This window comes from Hylobates moloch, unplaced genomic scaffold (genome assembly GCF_009828535.3).
Source record: "Hylobates moloch isolate HMO894 unplaced genomic scaffold, HMol_V3 SCAFFOLD_11, whole genome shotgun sequence".
Taxonomy (NCBI): Eukaryota; Metazoa; Chordata; class Mammalia; order Primates; family Hylobatidae; genus Hylobates; species Hylobates moloch.
In genome coordinates, this window is record NW_026652286.1 from 27,690,295 (window position 1) to 27,714,647 (window position 24,353).

The window sequence follows — 24,353 nt, forward strand, 5'->3', positions numbered from 1 at the left end:
CCTGACCTCAGGTGATCTGCCCGCCTTGGCCTCCCAAAGTGCTGGGATTACAGGCATAAGCCACCGCGCCTGGCCTGATTTAAACTTAAAATACACAGGCTAAGAGTTCTGAAATATTTGGTTTCTGCAACTTTGCTCTACAAAACAAGGCTCTCTCAATGACCAATCTCACAAGATTTCTACAATTGGTAAAGTATGATAACGTTCTCTTCTATAAAAATATTTTTTGTTTTTGTGAACATAAAATGTTTTTACAAATCCAAAACAGCATCATAAAGCAAAGGATCTAAAGTGTGTGGCTGGGGATAGCAGGCAGTTACTGTACCGCTGGCTGATCTTGGAAGATTATTACAGCTGAAGCCCCATAGCGGTGGCAGTTGTGCCTCCTGGTACCACCACTCCATTCTCCCATTGCAGCTGCTGATCAATGAGCTCACACACCAGGCTTGATAGAGACAAATAATTAGTCTGACTTACCTTTCAAAGGAGAACTGATTTCTTCAAGGGCTGGCTTTTGTCCCCCAGCCAACCTGTCAAATCTATCTTCTCCTGGTGACCCGGGTGCAAAACAGCACATGAATACACTGTGCTGGCTAAATTTAGACTCTGAGAGCCTTTCTAACCTGTCATTTCACTCCACAGAAAAGCAGATCAGTTTCTTCAGTGAAAATACTGCCAACCCAATTAATGTGAAGAGATGAGGCAAAGCCCCAAGGCCACTCAAAGGTCCTCTCAAACTTGCCCTGCAACTTCAGGAAAAATTCTGTTCACATATCCTGGGCATATGAACAGGGAGTCTCATTTTCAAAACTTTTAGGGAAAGCAGTGCCACCATTTTACTTAATCACCTAATTCTTCTGTTTCAGAAAGTCCTATGGAGTCCTCACTACACCTATAAAGCCCTTACTAAAAATGGGCCGGGCACGGTGGCTCGAGCCCGTAATCCTAACACTTTTGAGAGGCCAAAGCTATGGAGTCCAGAAGTTCAAGACCAGACTGGATGACATGGTGAAACCCTGTCTCTACAAAAAATACAAAAATTAGCCGGGCATGGTGGTGTATACCGGTAGTCTCAGCTACTCTGGAGGCTGAGGTGGGAGGATTGCTTGAGACTGGGAGGCGGAGGTTGCAGTGAGCTGAGATTGTGCCACTGTACTCCATCCTGGGGGACAGAGTGAGACACTGTCTCCAAAGAAAAAAAAAAAAGAAGAAGAAAATGATCTTTGGAAACCAGGGTCTGGTCTCAGCTCTACCTCCAATTATGTGCAAATTATTTTGCAGTTTTGTACCTTGGTCCTCTGTTGTTTTTCTTTTTGAGATAGAGTCTTGCTCTGTTGCCCAGGCTGGAATGCAGTGGTATGATTACAATTCACTGCAGCCTCAACCTCCCAGGCTCAAGTGATCCTCCCATCTTAGCCACTTGACTAGCTAGGACTGCAGGCATGTGTCACTATGCCTGGCTAATTTATCTATTTATTTGAGATGGAGTTTTGCTCTTGTCGCCCAGGCTGGAGTGCAATGGTGTGATCTCGGCTCACTGCAACCTCCACCTCCCAGGTTCAAGTGATTCTCCTGCCTCAGCCTCCCAAGTAGCTGGGATTATAGGCATCTGCCACCACATCTGGCTAATTTTTGTATTTTTTGTAGAGACGGGGTTTCACCATGTTGGTCAGGATGGTCTTGATCTCTTGGCCTCATGATCCACCCACCTCAGCCTCCCAAAGTGCTGGGATTACAGGCGTGAGCCACCGTGCTCGGCCACAATTTTTATATTTAATAGGAGGAGGCATGGGTTAAACATTTTTCAGAAAAAACATCTTTGGTGCCTCTGCTGCCACCCCCAGGCTGGCATGATCTGTGGGAACCTGGCTTTCCAAGGAGGCCCTATCTCCAGAATACAATACCCAGTGTGCTCTGTCTATAATCAAGCCCTAATGATCCCTATGGGAACTTGGACACCCTGAATCATACAACTGAAAGACTTTTGAAAGATCACCTCTCTGTCTCCTTCTCACCTCACACAGGAACCCCTTCTGTAATATCGGGGATACACAGTTTTCCAGATTCTGAGTGAATATTCCCAGGAACAGGGAGTAACAGGGTCTGGAACTCCTGACCTCAGGTGATCCACCCACCTCGGCCTCTCAAATGCTGGGATTACAGGCGTGAGCCACTGCAGTCAGCTGGTCCCCTCATCTTTAAAATGATGAAATCTCACTGGGTTGTCATGAGGATTAAATGAGTCAATTTAGGTAAAGTGTCTGGCTCACAGTATATGCTACATACATGTTAGCTGCTGCTGCTGCTATTACTACTACTACTATTATTCTAGCTTACCCAGCTGTCCGACCTCAGGCAAGTTCACTTCTCTGAGCCTCATTTCAGTTTTCTGGCATGAAAAGTGAAGGACACACCAGCCTTGCAGGAGCTCTGAAGGATGAAGTGAGGTGAAATACTTTGAGCATTCAGCTCACTGCCTGGCACAATGAAGTGCACAGAAATGTTGATTCCCTGTCCCTGTATTCCTCTCCTTATTGAAAATCTCTCTTATTATAGATAGGACTCATTTCTTGTTGTTGTTTTTTTTTTTTTTTCTTTTTTTTAAGAATGACTAGGCTGGGTGCGGTGGCTCAAGCCTATAATCCCAGCACTTTGGGAGGCTGAGGCAGATGGATCATCTGAGGTCAGGAGTTCAAGACCAGCTTGGCTAACAAGGTGAAACCCTGTCTCTACTAAAAATACAAAAATTAGCTGGGCGTGGTGGTGGGCACCTGTAGTCCCAGCTGCTCGGGAGGTTGAGAGAGGAGAATTGCTTGAACCCGGGAGGCAGAGGTTCTTCTGAGATCACGCCACTGTACTCCAGCCTGTGCAACAGAGCAAGGCTCCATCTCAAAAAAAAAAAAAAATATATATATATATATATATATGATTAAAACTCAGCAGAATCACTTGGGATTGAAATTGTTCTCAAACATTTATTGAACTTTTATCATGTGGCAGTTTCTTCTCAGGCCTTGGCTTTAAAGTGTTAAGACAGACAGGAAGGGTCTCTATTGTCAGAGAGCTTATGGGCCAGTGAGAATGAATCAGAAGACACTTCCGTTCCTGCTCTGCCTTGGAGCTGAAACTTCCTTCCAAATAATAGCTATCATTTATTAGGATTATCCGAGGTAAGCCTCACAACTCCACCAAGAAGCACTTCTTACTATCCGCATTAATTCACTCTAAGTCATTCACTGGTTAGCAAGTGGCTGAGCTGGGATTTGAGTTGAACCCTATTCTGGAGCCTTTGCTCTTAACCACTGTGCTATACTGCCTTGGGTTCAAGGTCTTGCATCAAAAGAAGGATTGGAAAAAAGGAAGGGCAGACGAGAAACCCTGACTCCCTAAAGCACATCTGGTGGTGTCTGGAACAACCATGGCCAGTGTAGTCCATCATGAGGGCTTAATGTTTGTAATGTGAAAAGCAACCCAGCGGATTTAGATGCTATCTTCTTTCAGCACCCCCTTAAGTTACACTAAGGCACTGGGAGGGAGAGGGAATTTATGAGAATGGCAGGACTGAGCCCCTCTGCAAATAGTCACTGTAACCTGATCAGAATACCAAAACTGCCCAGCATCAGAGCCCACAGCTTTATGTTCCATTAGCACCAGGTGGTCACTTCTTCAGTGGTAGCAGAGAGAAGCCAGGCTTCTCTGGCCAGAGCCCTGCATTTACAATGCCCCTAGGGGTGTTGTAAGCTCCTCGCCAGTATTGACTTATGGCAGTGGGGAGAGGAGAGACCAGGACTTTACATGCCCATTTGACAGAAAGGGAAACTGAAGCACAAAAAAAGGTGTGGATTACACAAGAAACATGGATTCTGAAATCAAAGGTTCCTCCTGAGGATATTTTAGCCTGGCAAGCTTACCACCTTTCGGCATCATAATTCTAACTGTTCTGGTGAACATACAAAATAGCAAATTAAGCCTTTTGAGGTGATATGGAGGGGAATGTAGGACCAGTGTGATAACATCTGCTACTAGGAATTCCAGGTGAGCTTCTGGATGGTTTGGAGGTGTCTCCATCTCTGGAGTTTAAAGACCCCTGGTGTTTGGGAACCAATTTTCAGGAGTTCACCAACAAGTTAAGTGAACGGGCTTACACAGACTGGATGCAATTTTCCTAAGATGTTTTCTTCTCAAATATTCCTGAACTCACATGAGCCTTCCATACTCTCTAGTAGTAACTAGAAATAGGTAGTATTATTAACAATTTGACAAAACCAGAAGCTAGAACATCCAAATCCAATGAACAGAATGGCTGTTTTTCTTACTGAAGAATAAGAGCAGTAGATCCTAATAATTCAGGCTAGCAATAAGGAAGGGCTTTGTTCTCATCCCCAGCTCTTAGAGGCTGGTGAGGGTCTGCTTCATGCCCACAGCCCTGGTCTGGCCTGTCCAGAACAGTGGGAGGTGTGCAGGTAGGTGGATGTGAATCTCTCACCTTTCCCACCAATAGGGTCCAGTTGCTTCCTTCCTGGAGAGGCAACAAACCAGAGCAGGGGTGATTCTTTTACCTGCTGAACTCAAGTAGAGCTAACTTAGAGATGGAGGGAAGTGGGTGTGGGTAGAAAAAGAGAGGCAGTGTCCCACGCCTGGCACGCTGAGTCATTTACCCCTGGGAGTCGCTCAGTATAATCATTTCAGATAATGGAGAAGGCTTGTATTGCAGGGTCAGAGGACCTGGATTCTGGTCCTGTTTCTAGTCACTTGCTTGCTGTGTGATTCCAGACAAAAGACCTAGTCTCTCTGTATCAGCTATATCAACTAACTTAAGGGTAGTGGCAATAGTTTTCCCCTCATAAATGGATATGCAGATAAAATAGACCCTCAATACAGATGTCATCTGAATCCATCCTGATCAATTGCCAGCTCTCACCAGGTTATGATATAAGTTAATGTGCAGCATGTTTAGAGCACCTAGCACAGGGGAGGGGAGGGAGGTACTTGTCATTTTTCCACTCTCAGTGACCTGAGAGTCCCACCTTTCCCCTCTCCGACTTCCCTCCCAGGGTGCAGGAAAGGTCTGCGTTTGTTTTCTGGGCTCTGCCTCGAGGGCTAGTTGCTTAGGACAGAAAGCATTTCTGTAGCCTCGCTTCCTCCCAGTTGGTGGAACAGCCACTGTCCACTCTGGTTTACAGCCCATTTATGGTGGGGTACTCTGGTCACTGGGTGTTTGTGTAGTGTTTAATCATTAGGAGGTGGCCAGTTCTAATACTGTGAGCCCCAGGGCATCTATGAATAAGTCAGCTATTTGCCTCAGCCTATCAGAGTCTGTTTTTTGAAGGCTTCTCTCCAAGAACACAAGGCCGACCCCTGACACAGACAGTTCCAGGGGCGCTGGGGTAGGTTACTTCTGAAGGGCACAGTGGGACACAGCTACCGGAGGTGGCTATTACAGTGGCTTTGAGTATCAGAGGGGAGCACCTACTGGCCTGGAAAACAAGTGGTTGGCCTTCAATGATAGGATTTCCCAGAGAACAAAACTCCCCAGGCTCGGTCTCTTTTCTCCATCCCTCCCACACATTCTGTCTTCCTTTCCACCAAACCTGGACTGCTGTTTCTCTTCCTCACCACCTACAACTCCCACTTGTTTTCCAAGGTCCGGCTAAAAGCCTACCACCTCCAGGAAGCCTTCCTTCTGACCTGTGCTACAGTGCTCTTGTTCTGCCCTCTGAATCTGAACGCACTGACGTCTCCCTGACTGTGCCGTCTCTTCCTTTAGTCGCTCATGACCTGATCTCTGAGATACAGAGAGGGCTTTGGAATCTTTGAAAAAGGCTCCACTCCAGGCCTCTGTGTCCCCAAACACCTCTTACACAAGGAGTTCCCAGCAAGTACTATGCCTGATGAGAGGTGTTAGGGACTGAATTCCCCTTCCCGTGCCCCAAATTCACATTGAAATCTAACCCTCAATGCGATAGTGTTTAGAAGTGGAGTCTTTGGGAGGTGATTAGTCATGAAGACAGAGCCCTTGTGAGTGAGGTTAGTGCCTAATAAAAAGGATCCCAGAGAGCTAGCTTGCCCTCTTTCTGCCACGTGAACGTACAAGTAGAAGTCAGAATTTCTGCAGCCCAGAAGGGGGCCTTCATCAGAACTCGACCATGCCGGCATCCTGACCTTGGACTTCCAGCTTCCAGAAATGTGAGAAAGAAGTGCCTGTTGCTTATAGCCACACAATTTATGCTACTTTGTTACAGCAGCCTGAATGGATTAAAACAGGTGGGACAGCTGCAACCCCACGTCATCTCAGGGAGGCTTGCCCTGATGGTTTTTGTTTTATATACTTTAAATTCTAGGGTACATGCGCACAATGTGCAGGTTTGTTATATATGTATACATGTGCCATGTTGGTGTGCTGCACCCATTAACTCGACATTTACATGAGGTATATCTCCTAATGCTTTCCGTCCCCCGTCCCCCCACCCCACAACAGGCCCCTGTATGTGATGTTCCCCTTCCTGTGTCCAAGTGTTCTCATTGTTCAATTCCCACCTATGAGTAAGAACATGCGGTGGCTTGCCTTGATGTTTATTGAAGACCTACTCTGTGTCACCCACTGTGCTAAGGGCTGAGACAGTCCTAAGAGTGAGAAAAACAACAGTGTTCATAGTGAAAAAGCCAAGGTCTTTGGATGGAGAGAGATAACTCAACCATCTAAAACTGGAGTTCATTTCAATAAGTGCTGAATGAGTACCTACTATGTGGCAGACACCATATTTTTGGGTCCTGGAAACCCAGTGATAAATAAGATAATCCCTGTCTTCAAGCCAAGCAACAGGGAAAATAGGAAAAAAAAAGGTCAAGATTTGGTTAGACTTAAAATAAAGGATTGCACGGGGTCCTTTGGGAGCCCCGAGGAAGGGACTTACTAAGCCTGAGATGCCTAGAAGTGGGCATTGGAGCTGAATGCAGGAAGAGGATGTGTTAGCCTGGCAAAGAAGGGTCAGGAGAGGGCATTCCAGGGGGCAAAAGCGTGGAGGTTTACAACACCCCGGAGCGTGCTAGAGACTGCCAAGTATTTGCTGAAGCCGGCTTAGATGTTGGGGATGAGGCGGGTGTGATAGCAGGGGCCAAGGCTGGAGGGTCAGCTCTGAGGCTTGCACTTTATCCTGTATGTGACACAGAGCCACAAAGGGTTTTCAGCAGGCAGGTGGCACACAGGGTCAGATCTGCATTTCAGGAGGATCACTGTGGCTGTGCTGGGGATGATGTGCTGGGTAACAGGACGGGCACAGCAGGACAGTGGCAGTGAGGGCAGAGAGACAGTGCCAGGAACCGCAGCACACCAGGACGTGCTACAGAGCAGTGGATGAGGGAGGGAGAGGAAGCGTTCGTCCCAGCTCTCCAGTGGAGCTCAAACCTGAAGTCTCAGAAATGACCTCTGTGGCACCAGAGAGGCTGGGTCATTAGCATGACAAGTGCTGCTTGTGTACAGAGGCCTCTCTAGCTGACTTCCTGCAGGGACATTCAAGGCCAGGGCTCCCATTAGCTCCCCCAGCTTGCTGGCTTTGCTCACTACCCCTTTATTCCAGATCATTAAGAACGCAGCCCTCTGGGAGGTTTCCTTGCGGCCTTTGTTTAAACTGAGAAGCAAGTACATTTAATTGCCTCAGCTAGACACCCTGCTTTACTCTCCTCACACCACCCTCCACACCCCTTCCTGGTCGGTACCCCAGGCCCTCCCCCAGGCAGCTTCATCCCACAGCTTGTGTCCTGAAACATAATAAGTGCATGCTCTGAGGCCCTCCTCAAATTATGGTTCTGATCTTTACTTCCAAAAACAGATCTGGAATTATAGCTTAGCTCCACGAGAAGTTCAAATCCACAGGGTCATAAACTCTTTCATGTTCTGTTTCAAGACCTTTGCTAGGGATTTTAACAGGTTTGCACCTCTGATGTTATTACATGGTGGTTAGTCTGCCAGTTCCAAAGATTTGAGACCTCCTGCCAGGATGTGGAGCGTGTTAACTACTTCAGGTTTTGCCAGTTATCCATCGGGGTCTCAGGCCTTAAATATCTTCTGCCTTTTTTTCATTTCCAGAGTTCCCCAAGGACAGAAGAAGTCAGGGAATAAGAGCTGAGTGACACCTCCCAAAGCAGATCACAAAGAGAAGGGGACACTGCATCATGGAGGTGACACAGGCCAGTGGCCACAGTGCTGGACCTGGGGCTGAGAGGACCCACATGTATATCCTGGCAGATTTAGGCATCTTAGCCTTTTTGTGCCTCACTTTCCTTATCTGTGAAATCAGCATTCTGATCATGACTAAATAAAAATTGCTGCCATTGATCAAGGGCACTGACTGGGCCAGGCACTGTGCTAACCTCGTGCCTGGCACTGTCTCATTTAATCTTCACAGCAGCCTGATGAAGACATGGGGGCTCAGGATGGTTAACTGACCTCTACGTAGCAGCAAAGTCGGCGTCTGAACTTGTAAGAGTATCACATAGGTTAAAATCATTTTTCCTGGCCCCATGCGGTGACTCATGCCTGTAATCCCAGCACTTTGGGAGGCCTAGACAGGCTGATCACCTGAGGTCAGGAATTTGAGACCAGCCTGGCCATCATGGCGAAACCCCGTCTCTACTAAAAATACAAAAAAATTAGCCAGGCATGGTGGCAGGTGCCTGTAATCCCAGCTACTGGGGAGGCTGAGGCAGGAGAATTGCTTGAATCCGGGAGGCTGAGGTTGCAGTAAGCCGAGATTGCGCCATTGTGCTCCAGCCTGGGTGACAAGAGCAAAACTCCATCCAAAAAAAGCCCACATTTTCCCAAAGCAATAGTAGGCTGGGTTAAACCATTCAGTCTCCCACAAGAGAAGTTCCTGAACATGAATAACCCCATTTTTTTGAAGGCAAGTTGGGCCATGGTTATCTCTCTTTGAGGACTGGCTGAGGACTGAGTGGGAGGGTTAACTGCATGCCACAACAGCAGGGTTGATTTATGCCAGGCATGAGTGGCTTACAGCCAGCCGACTGATGCCCCTTTCTAATGGGTCACAGCCCTGTTCTGGTTATTGGCTAGTGCGCTGTTCTGGTTGGTTGGCACAAGAAGCACATTGGTTTTAAACATTTTGCACATCAGCCCTGCATCACAGTGCCTGGCAGTCATTTATTCCTTCATGGTATATGTAATAAGCACCCTCTCTGGACTGGCCCTGTGCTGGGAGAGGGGATTCACCTGCAAACGGAGCTGACTTGGTTTCTGTCTTATTGATACTGATAGTCTAGTGGGAAAGACATAACAGGCAAATAAATAAAAATTAACACAAATGAAAGTAAGAGATGTCAAATAAACAGTTTCCAAAAAGAAACTAACAGCTGCAACTTTCTTTAGATTGAGTGGTTGGTAGCAACCTCTCTAAGTGGTGAAGTTTGAGTTGAGACCTGAAGGAAGAGAATGAGCCAGGCTTATAAGGAGAAAAGGAGAGGGGTGGGAAGCACAGTCTATGCAGAGGGGACAGCATGTGCAAAGCTTCTGACGAAAGAGAAGATCCGGCGCATCCAGGGGAATGGATGAAGGCAGGAGTCGGGGAGGAAAAGCGTGATGAGGTGAGGCTGGAGAGGTACGCAGGGGCCGGAACACACACCACCTTGGAGGCCACGGCAAGGAGTCTGACCTTTATTCTAGGTGCAATGGAAAGGCACTAAGGGAGGGTTTCAGGCAGGGGCAGAGGGGATCTGATGTATATGTTAAGATTACAATAGCTGCTGGGTGGAGAACGTACCGCATGAAGGCCCTGGTGGGTACAGTGGGCCTGGAAGGCTGCAGTGGGAGAGCTCAGATGCGAGAGGATAGCAGCCTAGACCCCTGGACCATAGTAAATGAGAGAGAAGGAGAGGGAGGTGGGCGGAGAGAGGGAGAGAGAGAAGCAGAGAGACAGGGAGAAACAGAGAGAGAAGAGAAGCTGAGAGATTTGAAACTGTTTGGGGGGAGTTTGCCGACTGGAAGGAAAAGGGGGAGGAAAACTATTCAGTCAATCTTATTAATTATCTTAGGATAATATTAATTACCTAAAATATAGCAAACATCTCCTACTGCATATGCCCAGCTCTGTGCAAAGCCTGGGAATGCTGAGAAAAACACACTTTTGTTCTGCTTCCTTCCTCTCAGTCTTAGGGGAGACCATACCTAGGAGCCTATTGTTCCAAAGGCATGTTAAGGGCGACCAGAGAACAAAACATGGTTATGGAGAGACCCTGGACAGATGAGGGCCCCCAGAGGATCCTACCCGGGGTGGAGGGAGGAGTGTGGAAGGCAGGGCTATAGCCAGCCACGGACCATGAGTCAGGATTCCCTGGATAACGTAAAGGATGCCAGGAAGCTATTCCTGATTATTCTTGGTGCTGGATCTATGGACTAGTCAACAGTGGCCTGCCCTCCCCTTTTAGAGATGGGGCAGCCTGGTGTCTCTGATACAACACTGGCTTTAGAGCCAGACAGACCTAAGTTAGAATTCAAGCTCTGCCACTCTCTGCCTATGTGACCCTGAGCAAGTCACATAAGCTCACTGAGCCAGGATTCCTTATTTGTGAAATGTGGATAATTCCTGATGTGGTAAGTCCTCTGGGAGGTTAAAGCTAATATGTAGAGTACCTAGGAGAATACCTAGAACATAGCAGGTGCTCAGTGAATGAAAATTGTTGTTTTTGATGATGAAATTCAGACTAGAACCACAGATTCCAAACTGTCAAGAGTCCTATGGTGGAGTTTAAGCAGCCACCCAAGGAACCTCTGTTTCTGGTGTACCCAGAGCTCTCATGAGTTCCTACCACACTGACAATGGAAAAATGAATCTATTCTCTCCACAAGACTCTTCCACAAGTTGGAGGGGCCCTGGAGGCCCACCAACATCTCTCCACATAGTGCTCCACCAGCTTCTGGTTAGTTGTAGGGCACCCAAAGTCATCCCTGCACTCACCTTCTAGTGTCAACCTTTGCACCCTATAGGAGGTGACATGATAGACTCCTACCCAGACTACAATGGCCTGTGGTTCTGTTCACATCTTCTCTAGGACTTCAACCACTGCATACTCATAGGTTGCCGACAAGCAATGTCCAGGCAACTCAAATAAGCGGCCAGGGAGAAATTTTTTCAAGCCTTATTTTGCCAGAACAGAAACTGTAGGCTTGTGAGTCTCTCTCTCCAAACCTCAGGGTCAACTGAAGGAAGAGGTACCAATAGAAATCCTCAAGTTGGAGGTTTGAGCCCACTGAGCCATGCAGCCACCTCATTTCCTCTGTCCCCATTTAATCTCCTCCACACAATCCCGCAACATCCCTCAAAATGTCAGGGTCTCTCTTCAGATCTCGTTTCAGGCAATTTTACAGTACTGAGCACCACAGATTAATGAGGGAGATAAATCAAAGAGCACAGTGGACGAGCGAAAATAACAGGACTGCAGCTGAAACACACAAGGCTAGCCTCTTCTTCCTGCATTACTGAGACGCAAAACAGCCACAGGGGTCTACAGCAGAGGCTGCTCCTAGAGGAGGCAATGGAAGACAGACCTGAAGGTCAACTGGTGTGATCAACACGACAGGGGCAACTCTGAAGCCTCGGCTGGGGGTTCTGGCAATAAAACAGTTAATGTCCTTAAGAGAAAAATATTATACTCACAGCTTCAAGCATCCCTAAGATCTTCTTAAGTAAAGGATAGAATTCCCTCAGCAATAGCAGAGCTTGGCCTGAGCCTCAGCCACACTCTTGGGCTTTCTTTTTGCTGAGCCTCCCAGATGGGGAAATTGATACCTGGAAGGGGGACTGGCTTAAAGGTCAGAAATCCAGATGCAGTGGCTTTGCAAGCACCTCAGTTGGTGCTAGGCCCTAGGGGATGCTCACTTATTACTCACGTAGGTCTAAACAAGGTTCGCTTTTTGGAAGGATAACAACTGACTCTTTAAACAGAGGGGGGCAAGCACAATGATTAAAAGCAAAAGTTTTGTGGCCAGAGAGACCTTAATTCAAATCCTAACTTTGCCCCTTATAGCACTGTGGCTTTGGGGAAGAAATGTCACCTTTCTGAGCCTCATTTTCCTTATTTGTAAGCCTATCCTTCCCTTGTGTAACTTACAACTCATTCCAAGTGCTGTATGGTCCTCTGGCACTCTGGAGTACCATGCAAAGCCTGTCAACTGCATGAAAAATCACGGCATAGGGAAGTCCCTCCAAATGACCCGACATTGCCCATTCTCCAGGCTGACCACTGCCCTGCTCAGGACAGGCAGCACCCACTATTAGTGCTGATTTAGGGAACAACATACATCCAAGTCTGATTAAATCCTGAGTCAAAGTATCCAAAAAAATAAATACAATTCAGTTACTTGGAATTTTGTTATCTCAATGAAAACAAGACTACAATTTCATGAGTGTCATCTCTGAATATAATTTTGGTGAAGCTCCAATTAGAACAAAATCCATTGCAATGTATAACAGCAGATTTTCTCCAAAGCATCAGAAATGTCCAAGGCCCCACCACTCTCCACTGCAGCTGTCCTCTTTGCACTTCTCCTTGGGAAGATTTCATTCTGGTTCTTCAGGCCCAGACATTCTTCTCTACCTGCCATCAGCAACAACAGCTATCCACCTCTCTCAAACACCTCGAAGTGCATCACAGCTTACCCTAGGCTTAGCTTTGAAGCACAGCGAGGATGGACACCTTAAGGCCTTCTCCTCTGCTGCCTGCACAAGAGGGGGCCCCTCGGCATGCCAGCTACAAGAAGCCACTCAGCCTGCTGGAATTGTACACCTGAAGGGCCTTGGGCAAGAACCTCACTCCTAACTGAAATACCATCAAATGAGACACATGTCATCATCACCATCAGAGACAAACAGTTCACAGAGTCCCTGCCCTGCATGGATGAGCTATACCCATGAGTCATTCTGTTAACTCTGCCCTTCAAGTAATAAACAAGAACAGTGACTCACAGGAGCTCGAGGACCTTAAAGATCAGCCGGGCTGACCACACAAATGAACAAATGGAGGTGCAGAGAGGGGAAGCATCTTGCCCAAGGTAATTCACTAGTGGCAGAGCCAGGTATAGGACAAGGTCTTTTGGTTCCTACTGCACTCCTTTCCTTATTGCCTGGATTGCATTCATAATCATCACCAAATAAATAATGTATGCCTTCGTCAGAGTTACTTAGAGTTCATGCTTCCCAAACCCAAGAGATGACCTTACTCCCAAAGGCAAGAGGACAGAGAATAGTCACTGGGCTACTAACAATCTCAATTTCCTCATTGGCAAAACGACAGGGCTATAGTTGATGATTCTGAACAAACCCAACCTTGACATTGAAAGCTTCTATTTGGTGTGAACTGGCTGAGGAGAGACAGCCTTGGGAAAATACACTTATATTCAAAGTAACCTTGGATAGAAACATTAGTTTACTACAAACTCTGGGTGTCACAGCTGTCCAGCATGACAAATGCAAAGGTTATAGTGAAACCAGGGACCCTTTTCCATAGGCCACTGTAAGTGCCTTATATTCTGGGCTTATTTCAATCAGATCTTACATTTCAGTAACAGAAATCATGGCTAGGCTGACCTTTCTTTTTTTTCTTTTTCTTTTTCTTTTCTTTTTTTTTTTTTTGAGACAGAGTTTTTTGCTCTTGTCGCCCAGGCTGGAGGGCAATGGCGCGATCTGGGCTCACTGCAACCTCCACCTCCCGGTTCAAGCAATTCTCCTGTCTCAGCCTGCTGCATATCTGGGATTACAGGCGCCTGCCACCACACCCGGCTAATTTTTGTATTTTTAGTAGAGACGGGGTTTTGCCATGTCGGCCAGGCTAGCCTCGAACTCCTGACCTTAGGTGATCCGTCCATCTCGGCCTCCCAAAGTGCTGGGATTACAGGCATGAGCCACCACGCCTGGTCCTAGGCTGACCTTTCAGTGTGACAAAAGATACTTAGGGAAACAAAACGAAAATCCCAAATGGTTGATGAGATATGCAGGACTACTGGACACTTGGGTAATGTTTCTAAAGGATCTTTCACATCATCACTGGCAGGAAAAGGAAATTTCCTGCATTTTATTAGGATAACAGCAAGTTCCCAGTATAGGACAATATGTAGTCCCCAGAGATGCTTCTGGTCCTCTCTGCACCCAAGGCACATGGTTGAAGTCTCTATAGCACTTGGCACATCACTTTACAATGGCTTATTTAGGTCTTTCTCTACTTGATTGTAAGCTTCTTGAGTACAAAGACTACATCTCACTCATCTTTGGATCCCAACAGCCTGGTGCATAGTAGGTGCTCAGTAAATTCTAAACAATCACCAGCATTTTCTATGAGCCATTACATATGAAAACATGGTCCAAATACTTTGTTGAAATACAACTGACTCACAGCATTGAATAAAATTCCTTAACCAACTGAACTATTATGTTCCTTCATCTACCAAGAAGACAATTACACCTGCTCACTCTTCCCCACCAAGAGGAGCTACCAGAGGCCATGTGATCAGACTGGGTGGCATAATGCCTGGCATCTGATAGGCAGGCAGTAAATACGTGATGAACTGCATGATATGGCGTTGGTTAAATAACGGGTGGAGAGGGGAAACATCAAGCACAGGCACTCACTTGCACGTGATAAAAGCATGATAGTCATTAGTGCAGTTCAGTATATATTTTCTGTTCTCCTTGTAGGCACATGGTATAACCGTACTTCCCTTCACCTTTGAATTTAAGTGTAGCCATGTGACTTCCTTTGGCCAATAATGAGGAAAAGTTACGTGGGTCATTTCCAGACAGAAGCTTTAAGAAAGTGTGTGTGGTTCACCATGCTCTTTTTCTCCTAGCAATGAAGACTGTCAATGCTCTAAATGGTAGTTCCTCTGATACTCTGGATCCCAGAGTGAGAATGATGTACAACATAGCCTTCCACTGACCTGTTATGGCCAAATAGAGTTTTTTGACAATTGTTTGTTATGCAGCATAACCTATGCTATCCTGACTCATACAAAAACATTCACAGGTACCCAGATTAAAACACATGAAGTTATTTTCTGTTGCAGGGCACAGATATAGTCAGATTCTGACTTGGGGTTGGGGCCTATGCTTTGGGTGACCAGGGGAGTTGGCATAGAGAAAGGTGACCCATCTTGGCCTTTCTCTTTGGCCTCTCATTCTTGCTTTCATATTGCTAGACATCTTTTCCTCCACACTTTGAACAATGATTAAGTTTAAACAATCACCTTTAAACAACTGTTGAACAGCTACCATTTATAGAAAATGTACTTCAGGCCGGGCGTGGTAGCTCATGTCTGTAATCTCAGCACTTTGGGAGGTCGAGTAGGTAGATCACCTGAGATCAGGAGTTTGAGACTAGCCTAGCCAACATGGCGAAACCCTGTCTCTACTAAAAAAACTAAAAACAAAAATTAGCTGGGCATGGTGGTGTGCACCTGTAATCCCAGCTACTCAGGAGGCTGAGGCAGAAGAATTGCTTGAACCTGGGAGGCAGAGGTTAGAGTGAGCCAAGATCGTGTCACTGCACTCCAGCCTGGGCAACAGAGAGAGACTCCATCTCAAAAAAAAAAAAAAAAAGAAAAAAGTACTTCAGGGGCATGCTTATACTCTCTCTGACCCTCAGATGTGCTTTTACTATAGTATAAAAAAGTTATGGAACAAAGTTACGAAGTTGGGCAACATTAGGGAATGGGAGATTCTCATGAGGCCACCATACGGCTCTTTTCTTTTAAAAGTGAAAACACCGCGTGCACAAGAATGATACTCTGCAGACTATTCCTTCTCCTCTCTTTACAAACCCCTGGTAGAGTTCCTTTGTGGTTTAAGGTACAGATGGTTTACTTCCTGTCAGCACCATCCCTTGTTCAGCACTTGTGGCTCTAGCCACTGATCCCACAGGCAGTGGCACTAGCAGAAAAGAGCCTCCTGGGCAGGGCCAATGTAGTTCTTATTACCCTGCTACTGAGGAAATAGGCATTTGCCTCTAAGGCTCCTTTTATGAGCTTTAAAATGAAAATGACTTTCACTGTCCCTTACTTTGTTTCTAGTTGTTATACACAACCAGGAGAAGAGGAAAGAGGATGGAAAGAAACCAGTGAAGATCATTAATGCTGGCCACTGTGCAAGAAGCATCTTCTCGTCCCAAGACAATGGGTATAACTCTTGAATGCAGGACTGAAAAATGCTCAGGGGCACTAATGGTATAACAGAAAGTTATAAGGCAGACAAAAGGAGAAGGCAAGGAAAATGAAAGAGGAAGAGAGGGGAAGGGCTGGGAATGACAGGTAAAGAATGACAGGGAGAGAGTCAGAGAGAGGGTCAACAACTGATCGACCCTAGCAAGAAAAGATGAAGACAAAATAATACGAGAGAAGTCATGAAGGAAGGAGAGAAAAGCAAGGACAAGTTCATTCTCACTTGGGCCAGTAGGAAGCTCAATGCTGAATTACTAAAAAATGCAACCATGTGGGACCTTATGTTTCATCAATCCGTGTTCTCTGTTTTTACCTTTTTTTGCACATCATATTCAAACTTACATTTCCCCACAGTCCTAATGCTATACTCATTTATTTTATAATTGTTCTTTTATTAAATGCAGTTATTATAAGCTGTTATAGAAATAAAAGGGGTTAATTATGAGCTAATTAATTAAATATAAAGAAAAGTGAGTTGCAACAAGGTAGAGTCTAGATTGTCCTAAGTAGCTTGCAGGACCTAAGAATTAAAGTATTTATCTTGGAGGCTTGGCACGGTGGCTCGCACCTGTAATACCAGCACTTTGGGAGGCTGAGGCAGGCAGATCACTTGAGCTCAGGAGTTTGAGACCAGCCTGGGCAACATGGTGAAACCCTGTCTCTACAAAAATGCAAAAATTAGCCAGGTGCAGTGGCATGCACCTGTAATCCCAGCTACTTGGGAGGCTGAGACAGGAAAATCACTTGAGCTGGGGTGGAGGTTGCAGTCAGCCAAGATCATGCTATTGCACTCCAGCCTGGGTGATGGGAGTGAAACACTGTCTCAAAAAAATAAAATAAAAATAAAATATTTGTCTTAGGTGCTTCGCAAAAACACTTTCACCACCCTCATTCACCTCATTTAATCCTCACAATAGTCCTGTGAGACAGGTATGAATACCGCCCTCATTTCAGAGACAAAAACATAAACTCATGGGAGTTAAGTGACACGGAGAGTGAGGACTAGAATTAGGGCATGTTTACAACAAAACTCACATCTTTTCTTTATAGCTGCCTTGGCAATATAACTCTGATGGTTTGTATTAGTGCTGTCCAGAAGAGTTTTCTATAGTGTGGGAAACGTTCTGTGTCTAGGAGAGCACTGGCCACATGGGACTTTTGAGTACTGGAAATGAGGCTAGTGTGATTAAGAAACCAAACTTTTAGTTAATTTTCATTAATTTTAAATAGTGGTGGCCATTATAGCAGGCAGCACAGATCTAGATTCTCTCACCTCTACCACATGTATGTAGGGGAGATAAGGCTCAAATACTGGCAGCTAGAGATTGTATGAAGTGGGATTAGTGGTCAAAGAGGAGAGATCACCTTTGCTTTACTTGACGGTGGGAAGATTAGGAACTGACCGTACATAACAAGTAGAGAGGGGAGGTAATGGGGGGAGGGGGAAGGTATTTTAGGGTGCCCTTCTTAAACCATGGTCCCAGCCTCTGGAGGCCCTACAGATCCCCAAGCACTGGGTAGAGAACCTCCAGCAATTGCTTAAGCGTCCATGTAGTGGTTAGCCAAGACCAGGAGAGAAAAGTTTTTGAATGACTGCAGAATCTCTGCAGATCTGGTGGCCTTGGAATTCCTAGCTCACTAAAGGGAAGCATCACCCCGACCTGCGATCTTGACATTGTAGGCTCCTCCCTCAACTAACAACATAAAAATTGCAATAAGTCAGAATTCACAAATGGGCATCCCTCTTCTAAACTTGCAAGAAGGCCAAGGAGGCAACTGGCCCAGCTCTGTGTAAGAAAGGACCTTTTCCTTGAAGTCTGAGAACAGTGATGAGAAAAGGGGTGAGGGCAAGCCCACTCGCACGGTCCATGTGCAGCAGGTCTGGGAGGGAGACAAGTCAAGAAATATTCCCTTTTTCCTCTTAATGCGAATCATTTTGCATTGTCTCTGAAGGACAGAGTTCACTTTTCCAGCTGTTTGGGCATTGCTTGTATTTTCAGTGGCTAAGGGCTCATTTAAAGAGACGATACCATGGTAAGGACTCAAAATTAGGGAATCTCTACAAGGAGAGCTCCCTAAAAGAAGCAGTATGTTAGGTGATTGGAGGATTTGGGGGGTGATCAGACAGGCCTGGGTTTGAATCCCAGCTTGGACACTCATTAGGTGTGTAACCCTGGGCAAGTTTACTCACCCTCTCTGAGCACCACTGCTTCAAATCTATGAAACCGGAATAATATCTCCTCTCAAAGGGTCAGGTGTAAATGAGATAATATTTTTAAGGTGCTTGACACAGTTCCTGGCATAGAGCAACCCATCAGGAAATGGCAACTATTACTGGTTTTATTACCTTCTGATATACGTTTATATTAGTTTTCTATTGCTGACATAAGTTTGTCAGTTTTCTATTGCTATAACAAGTGAATATAAACTTAGTAGCTAAAAACAAAAAAAATTGATTAGCTCACAGTTCTGTGAGTCAGAAGCTGACATGGGTCTCGTGGGCTAAAATCATGGGTATGTGCAGGGCTACATTCATTTCTGGAGGCTGTAGGAGCATCTGTTCCTATGGCTTTTCCCCTACATAGAGGCCGCCTGCATTCTTGGGCTGTAGCCTTCTTCCTCCATCTTCAAAGCTGGCAATGGCAGGACGAGTCCTTCTCACATCACATCATTCTGACTTCCTCCTCTTGGCCTCCCTCTTTCACTTTTGAGGACCTTGTGATTATGTTAGACCCAACTGAATAAGCCAGAGTAATCTCCCTAACTGTCAGCTGATTGGCAACCTTAATTTCCCTCGCCATGAAACTTAACATACACACAGGTTCTGGAGGTTAGAATGTGGCCATCTTTGGGGATGATTATTACACCTACCACAGGCTTAGAATGAAGCGTGAGGGGAGCAGTCTCTTCCCGTTTTTGCTTCTTCTCTTATGTGGCTCTCAGTAGGGACTATGCCTCAGAAATAACTGGCTTGTTGGGGACCTACCACCTGGTAAGGGCGCCAGTTGCATCTGCCGGCTGGGGACCTCTGGCCTGGATTAAACTCTTTCCTCCAGAACAGACCTGAATCCATGAATGCACTGCTTGGTGCCAGGAGGCCTGCTTTGTTCCATATGAATCACAAAGCCAAGCAGTGTCCTGGGCTCTTGGAGTTCTTGTGACACTCCCAGCAAGGAAGGAGGGCTCAGCTTGGCAGGCTGCTCAAATACCAGGTTGCATAGTTACATTCTCACACCATGAGACTCTCCTTGAGAGAGGCCTCCCAATTCAAGCTGAAACTGGGACACCTCTGAGTGCCAAGGCCCTGGATGCAGCCTGAAAAGTCTGTACAGTGACTCTGAATCTTTCACTGAAACAGCAATCTCAGTACTTAAAACATTCAGAATTTGAAGGGTAATGAAAAACTTATAACAAGAAGAAAAAAAAAGTCTCTCCTTTCTGCTTTGTTTTCTGGCACAAAGGTGCAGGGCGATTTTCATTTTGTTCAAGTTTCAGGCTGACTCTACCACACAGCATTTGGTTTTTTTTTTGTCTTTAGAAGGTTTGAAGTAATATGGCCTTATTGCCTAAATTAATAAAAAGCACTGAAGTTCAGTAAGTGTTCTAATGGCTTAGAAGAAAGTTACCAAGTAGTTCCAAAGTCCTCCCCCGATCTAATGTCACACCAAGCCTGATTTCTGTTCTCCTTGTGTTCTCAATGGCATTTATGTGATTTTGGGATGACATTCAAGAGGAGCATCTAACTGGCTCAGCCTTTTGTGTGCTAAAACACAGGTGGGTAAAGAAAAGGATGAGGAGGACGGTGTGGCTTTGCAGTCACCAAGAAAGGGACTTAGAAGTGGAAATTTTCCCGGAGCTGATCTTTATGCTTTCAAAGCTCTCAACTTGCTGGAGTTCGGGAACTTTTGATGGGTTCTGAGAGGACAGCAGTGCATGTAGGAACTGGCAGGAGTTCAACGAGCCATTTGACTGTTAGCCTAGTCTTGGCCCTCCTTGCCATATTTTTTCTTCTTCCCAGTCTGCCAGTTTGGAGACCTCCATGCCAAAGCTCCTTTTATCTGTCTGTTATCTGGAGCCTATGATGTGTAATAAGCCACTCCATTTGTCCCTTTTGATCCTCTCTTCTCAGACACCTGGCTCTAGTCTGCTGGAAGTAGACACTGATCACTATCAGGAAAAACCTGGAGCCCAGGGGTGGCAACCCTGGAGAGTGACAAGAGATCAAGGGCACACTTTACTATCTTCATTTATTATTTCTTAGAAGCTGGCTGGTAACATACCAGACTCACCAACTGACACGGTCTCTATCTCCCAGGCTCTGAAGGCATCCATTCCTATCAGTTACTTTTAATAACCCTGAAGATACCCCAGCCACATTCTGCTGCAAACAGGCAAGGTCTGCCTGGTAGGCCAGCATCCCTTAAGGTCTTTTCGTGGAAGAGCTGTTCCCCCCAGCTGCTTGGCTGTGGTTACTAATTTTCTTATTCACACAGTGATCTGCCTTTCTTTCGTTTGCTGAGGTCTAATCAGGTCTAATCACGCAGTACTTTTCCTCTTTCCTTTGTAGAACTCATGTGGTCTATTGCTTATGTGTGAATCGAAAAATGACCGGGCTATCTTTTTATACAGAACTTCCTGGAAAAACCTTAGCTCTGGGACCTTTGATTTTCAGGTTTAAAGGAAAGAATTTGGGTCAATTATCTAATTTAAGTTGTTTAAAGAACATATTTCTAATTACAGGGATAAGAACAGTATTGCCCAAATTGCAGCCACTTGCATACTACCTTTGTTTTCTGATATAACTACATACCATCTGTGATATTCTTCCTTGATATTTCACATTAAATTGTCTCAAGTCTACACTATCCTTAAGTAGCATTTGTAAAATCACAGGTTTGATGTGCTAGTTGTAAGTTTTTTAAAAATATTAAAATTAAAATGTAATTGTTAAAAAGGAGTATTTTCCTATCTGCCATCTAAAATTATCTCCTATACCACCATGATAGCCTCCTACTTTGGGAAACACTCATTTAGAATATAGATTTTGTAACTACATGAGACTAAATTTGCGATTTACATGAAGAATTTTACAGAAACAAATGTACTATTTCAACTTAGCCAAAGATGGAGTATTACTATGGTTAGCTCATAATAACTTTGGAAATTATAAAAATTTAGCATATTCTAGAATAATGGAAAATAGCTCCTTGCCTATAGGCCAGAACTTATGTAAAACAAGGATAAATTTGTAGTCTTTTACAAATCCTATGTCTTTAAAAAGCCATGTGAGTTCTTTCTTTAAAACTTTGTCAGTTATCCACTCAGTTTGTTTTTTGTTTTGAGACGGAGTCCCGCTCTGTTGCCCAGGCTGGAATGCAATGGCTGCAATGGCACAATCTCAGCTCATTGCAACCTCTGCCTCCCAGGTTCAAGCAGTTCTCATGCCTCCACCTCCTGAGTAGCTGAGATTACAGGTGTGCATCACCACAAACAGCTAATTTTTGCATTCTTAGTAGAGACAGGGTTTCATCATGTGTGCCAGGCTGGTCTCAAACTCCTGACCTCAGGTGATCTGCCCACCTTGGCCTCCCAAAGTGCTGAGATTACAGGCGTGAGCCACCATGCTCGGCCTCATTCAGTTTTAAATAAATGATCATATTGGAGCATTCCAGTCTGGAGAGAACCAAAGGATATTGTTGTCCATTTGGTTTAACCATACAGGCTGAACTAAAACAACCTAACAAGTGCTACCTATCTTTTCAACCCCACCCTCATCCTCCATCTCCAGAAGCAGAAACAAGCTCAACCGTGATCTATAGTAATCCCATTAATCCTATAATGAAGCATTAAATTAAACTGCCTAGCGTAGATTCTTCTGCTACAAGGAAAACTGTACCTTGTAAGGCCTGTATTTTATGCGGGTAGATTTACTAAACAACGGATAGAAGAATACAAATAAGCAAAATAATTTGGCAAACTGTGAAATCTCCAGTGGGGGTGTTGTAGCAACTGATTTTTTTTCCTGTTATTATTTACTATAAAGATTTTAGTTACAGCGAGTTTAGTTTCTCCTTAGTAAGAGCAGTTCTCAGCCTGGGCGCAGTGGCTCACGCCTGTAATCCCAGCACTTTGGGAGGCCGAGGCAGGTGGATCACCTGAATTCGAGAGTTCGAGACCAGCCTGGCCAACAGGGTAAAACCCCGTCTCTACTAAAAATTCAAAATTAGCTGGGCATGGTGGTGCACACCTATAATCTCACCTACTTGGGAGGCTGAGGCAGGAGAATTGCTTGAATCCAAGAGATGGAGGTTGCAGTAAGCCAGGATCATGCCACTGCACTCCAGCCTGGGTGACAGAGTGAGACTCTGTCTCAAAAACAAACAAACAAACAAAAAACAACTTTTTTTCTCTCAAATGGTTCATGTTTCTATGGACTTTTCAAACCCATTCCTTTCTTTGTTAATTACAGGAAAAAATCTGACTTGAGCTAGAACCCTAGTGGAAGGCCTTTTAACATCCCTGATATAAATCACAAGCCTGGGCACTAGGGGGACTCTAAGGAGGACACATTCAGGTTAGTGGTAGAGATTGGGCCAGATCCCAAGTTCCTAACAACTCATTCAGTGTTTCCCAGCCTTCCCTGAGATAACATGAAGATTCTTCTTCAGCAAATTCCATCTCTGGGTGTGATTTTAGTATTTGTCTCTTTGGTGTGCTGCCCTATTTCTCTAAAGCCATACAATTACAGAAGTCACTTAGCTCTTTGTAAAAAGCATGCCCTGGGAACAGCAGGAAGCTGTTCTTGTGCTACTATTTGGCTTTCTGACATAAAAGGTTTAGTACCTAAAAAGTCTATGGTCATTTTAAACCACTTGCATCTAAATTCCACATTACGTCTCATCAACCCAGATGTGGAAAGAGGTTAAGTGTTTCAGCAAATCCTTAAACAGCCAGATCATTAAGGGTATTTGAAATCTGCACTGAAATCCAGAATTACAGCACATTAGAACTGGAAGGGATCATAGAAATCATATAGTCCAAACTCCTCACTTCATAGGTTGCTCAGGGTCATAGAATCAGTTTGTCAGAGTAAGAACTAGAACCTGGAGGCCAATTACTCCTCTTTTGTTATCACAGTATTTTCTGAACCTCTTTTCTTCTCTGACAGCAGTGGCAGTGATGCCTGATCAACCTCTATGATGTCAACTACTTAGCATGTGGTGTCTAAACCCATGTCCTTAAGCATTGCCTCCTATTACCATGCAACATGAGGCTTTTTGGTGAAGGCTGCTCAGCCAAGGCTAGGAGAGATCCCTTCTGCACACAGACCTTGTGTACCACAAGGTGCAATACCTAGAAAGCTGGCTAATGAGAGAGGAAGTAAAGCACATCCCTAGGGCCTGCTGAACTGACAAAGACACAGTAGCAACAAGCAAAACAATAACAAAAACCACCCAAGCCTGAGCTCCCTGTGTTACTGCTGTCAGAAGCACCACCCTACACAGAAGCAGGACTCAAGAACCCTCGGCAGCCCTTTCCTACCTACTGTACCTTCTCCTAACCCCAGGTACAGATTCCAGGCCTCCCCTCCTCTCTGTGGGTTAAAGTCTCCATTCACTCTCCCAATATCATAACCCTCATTTCTCAGGCCACCCTGGAATCACCTCTGCATCTGACCAGCCCCAAGTGCAGCAAGCTTACCTGTCAGCGTCTCCGAGGCCCAGGGAGGTATTTCGTTGCAGCGTCTCCCGTACCACAGCCATCCCATCAGGGAGCCGGTTCAGGCGACGGGTATAGAGGCCAAGTCCACCATCAGTCATGTATCTTTAAAAGGAGAAGAAGATGATGCACATGAATGTCAAAAGCAAGTGGCTTCCAGGCTTGCATTCATATCCAGAAGCCTGTACAGCCACCAAGTGCTCTAAGGGGGAAGAAACTGAGGATTCCCTGAGGCTCTGGCACTGATCACAGCCCAAGGATAACTCAGCTGCTGATCCAACCTAGATGATCACCAGCTTGCTAACAAAAAAGTGAAAAAAGAGAATGAACTCAGCTTAATTAACCCAAACTCACAGGTACCTACTACGCAGAAGGAAACTAGGGAATAAAATTAACTGTCAGATGGATTCATGACATT

The 24,353-nt window shown here is 45.4% G+C and overlaps 1 protein-coding gene across 4 annotated transcripts in view; it reads right to left on the reverse strand.

Annotated features, from left to right (window-relative positions):
- The window catches only part of NAV2 (neuron navigator 2), a 780,691-nt gene that overhangs the window by 114,336 nt on the left and 642,002 nt on the right, over positions 1–24,353 (reverse strand). For all 4 annotated transcript variants that reach the window (XM_032166418.3, XM_032166417.2, XM_058424471.1 and 1 more), the window contains one exon: positions 23,918–24,040. In XM_032166418.3, coding sequence (XP_032022309.1) covers positions 23,918–24,040 — 123 coding nt within the window. The remainder of the gene's footprint in view (positions 1–23,917; positions 24,041–24,353) is intronic.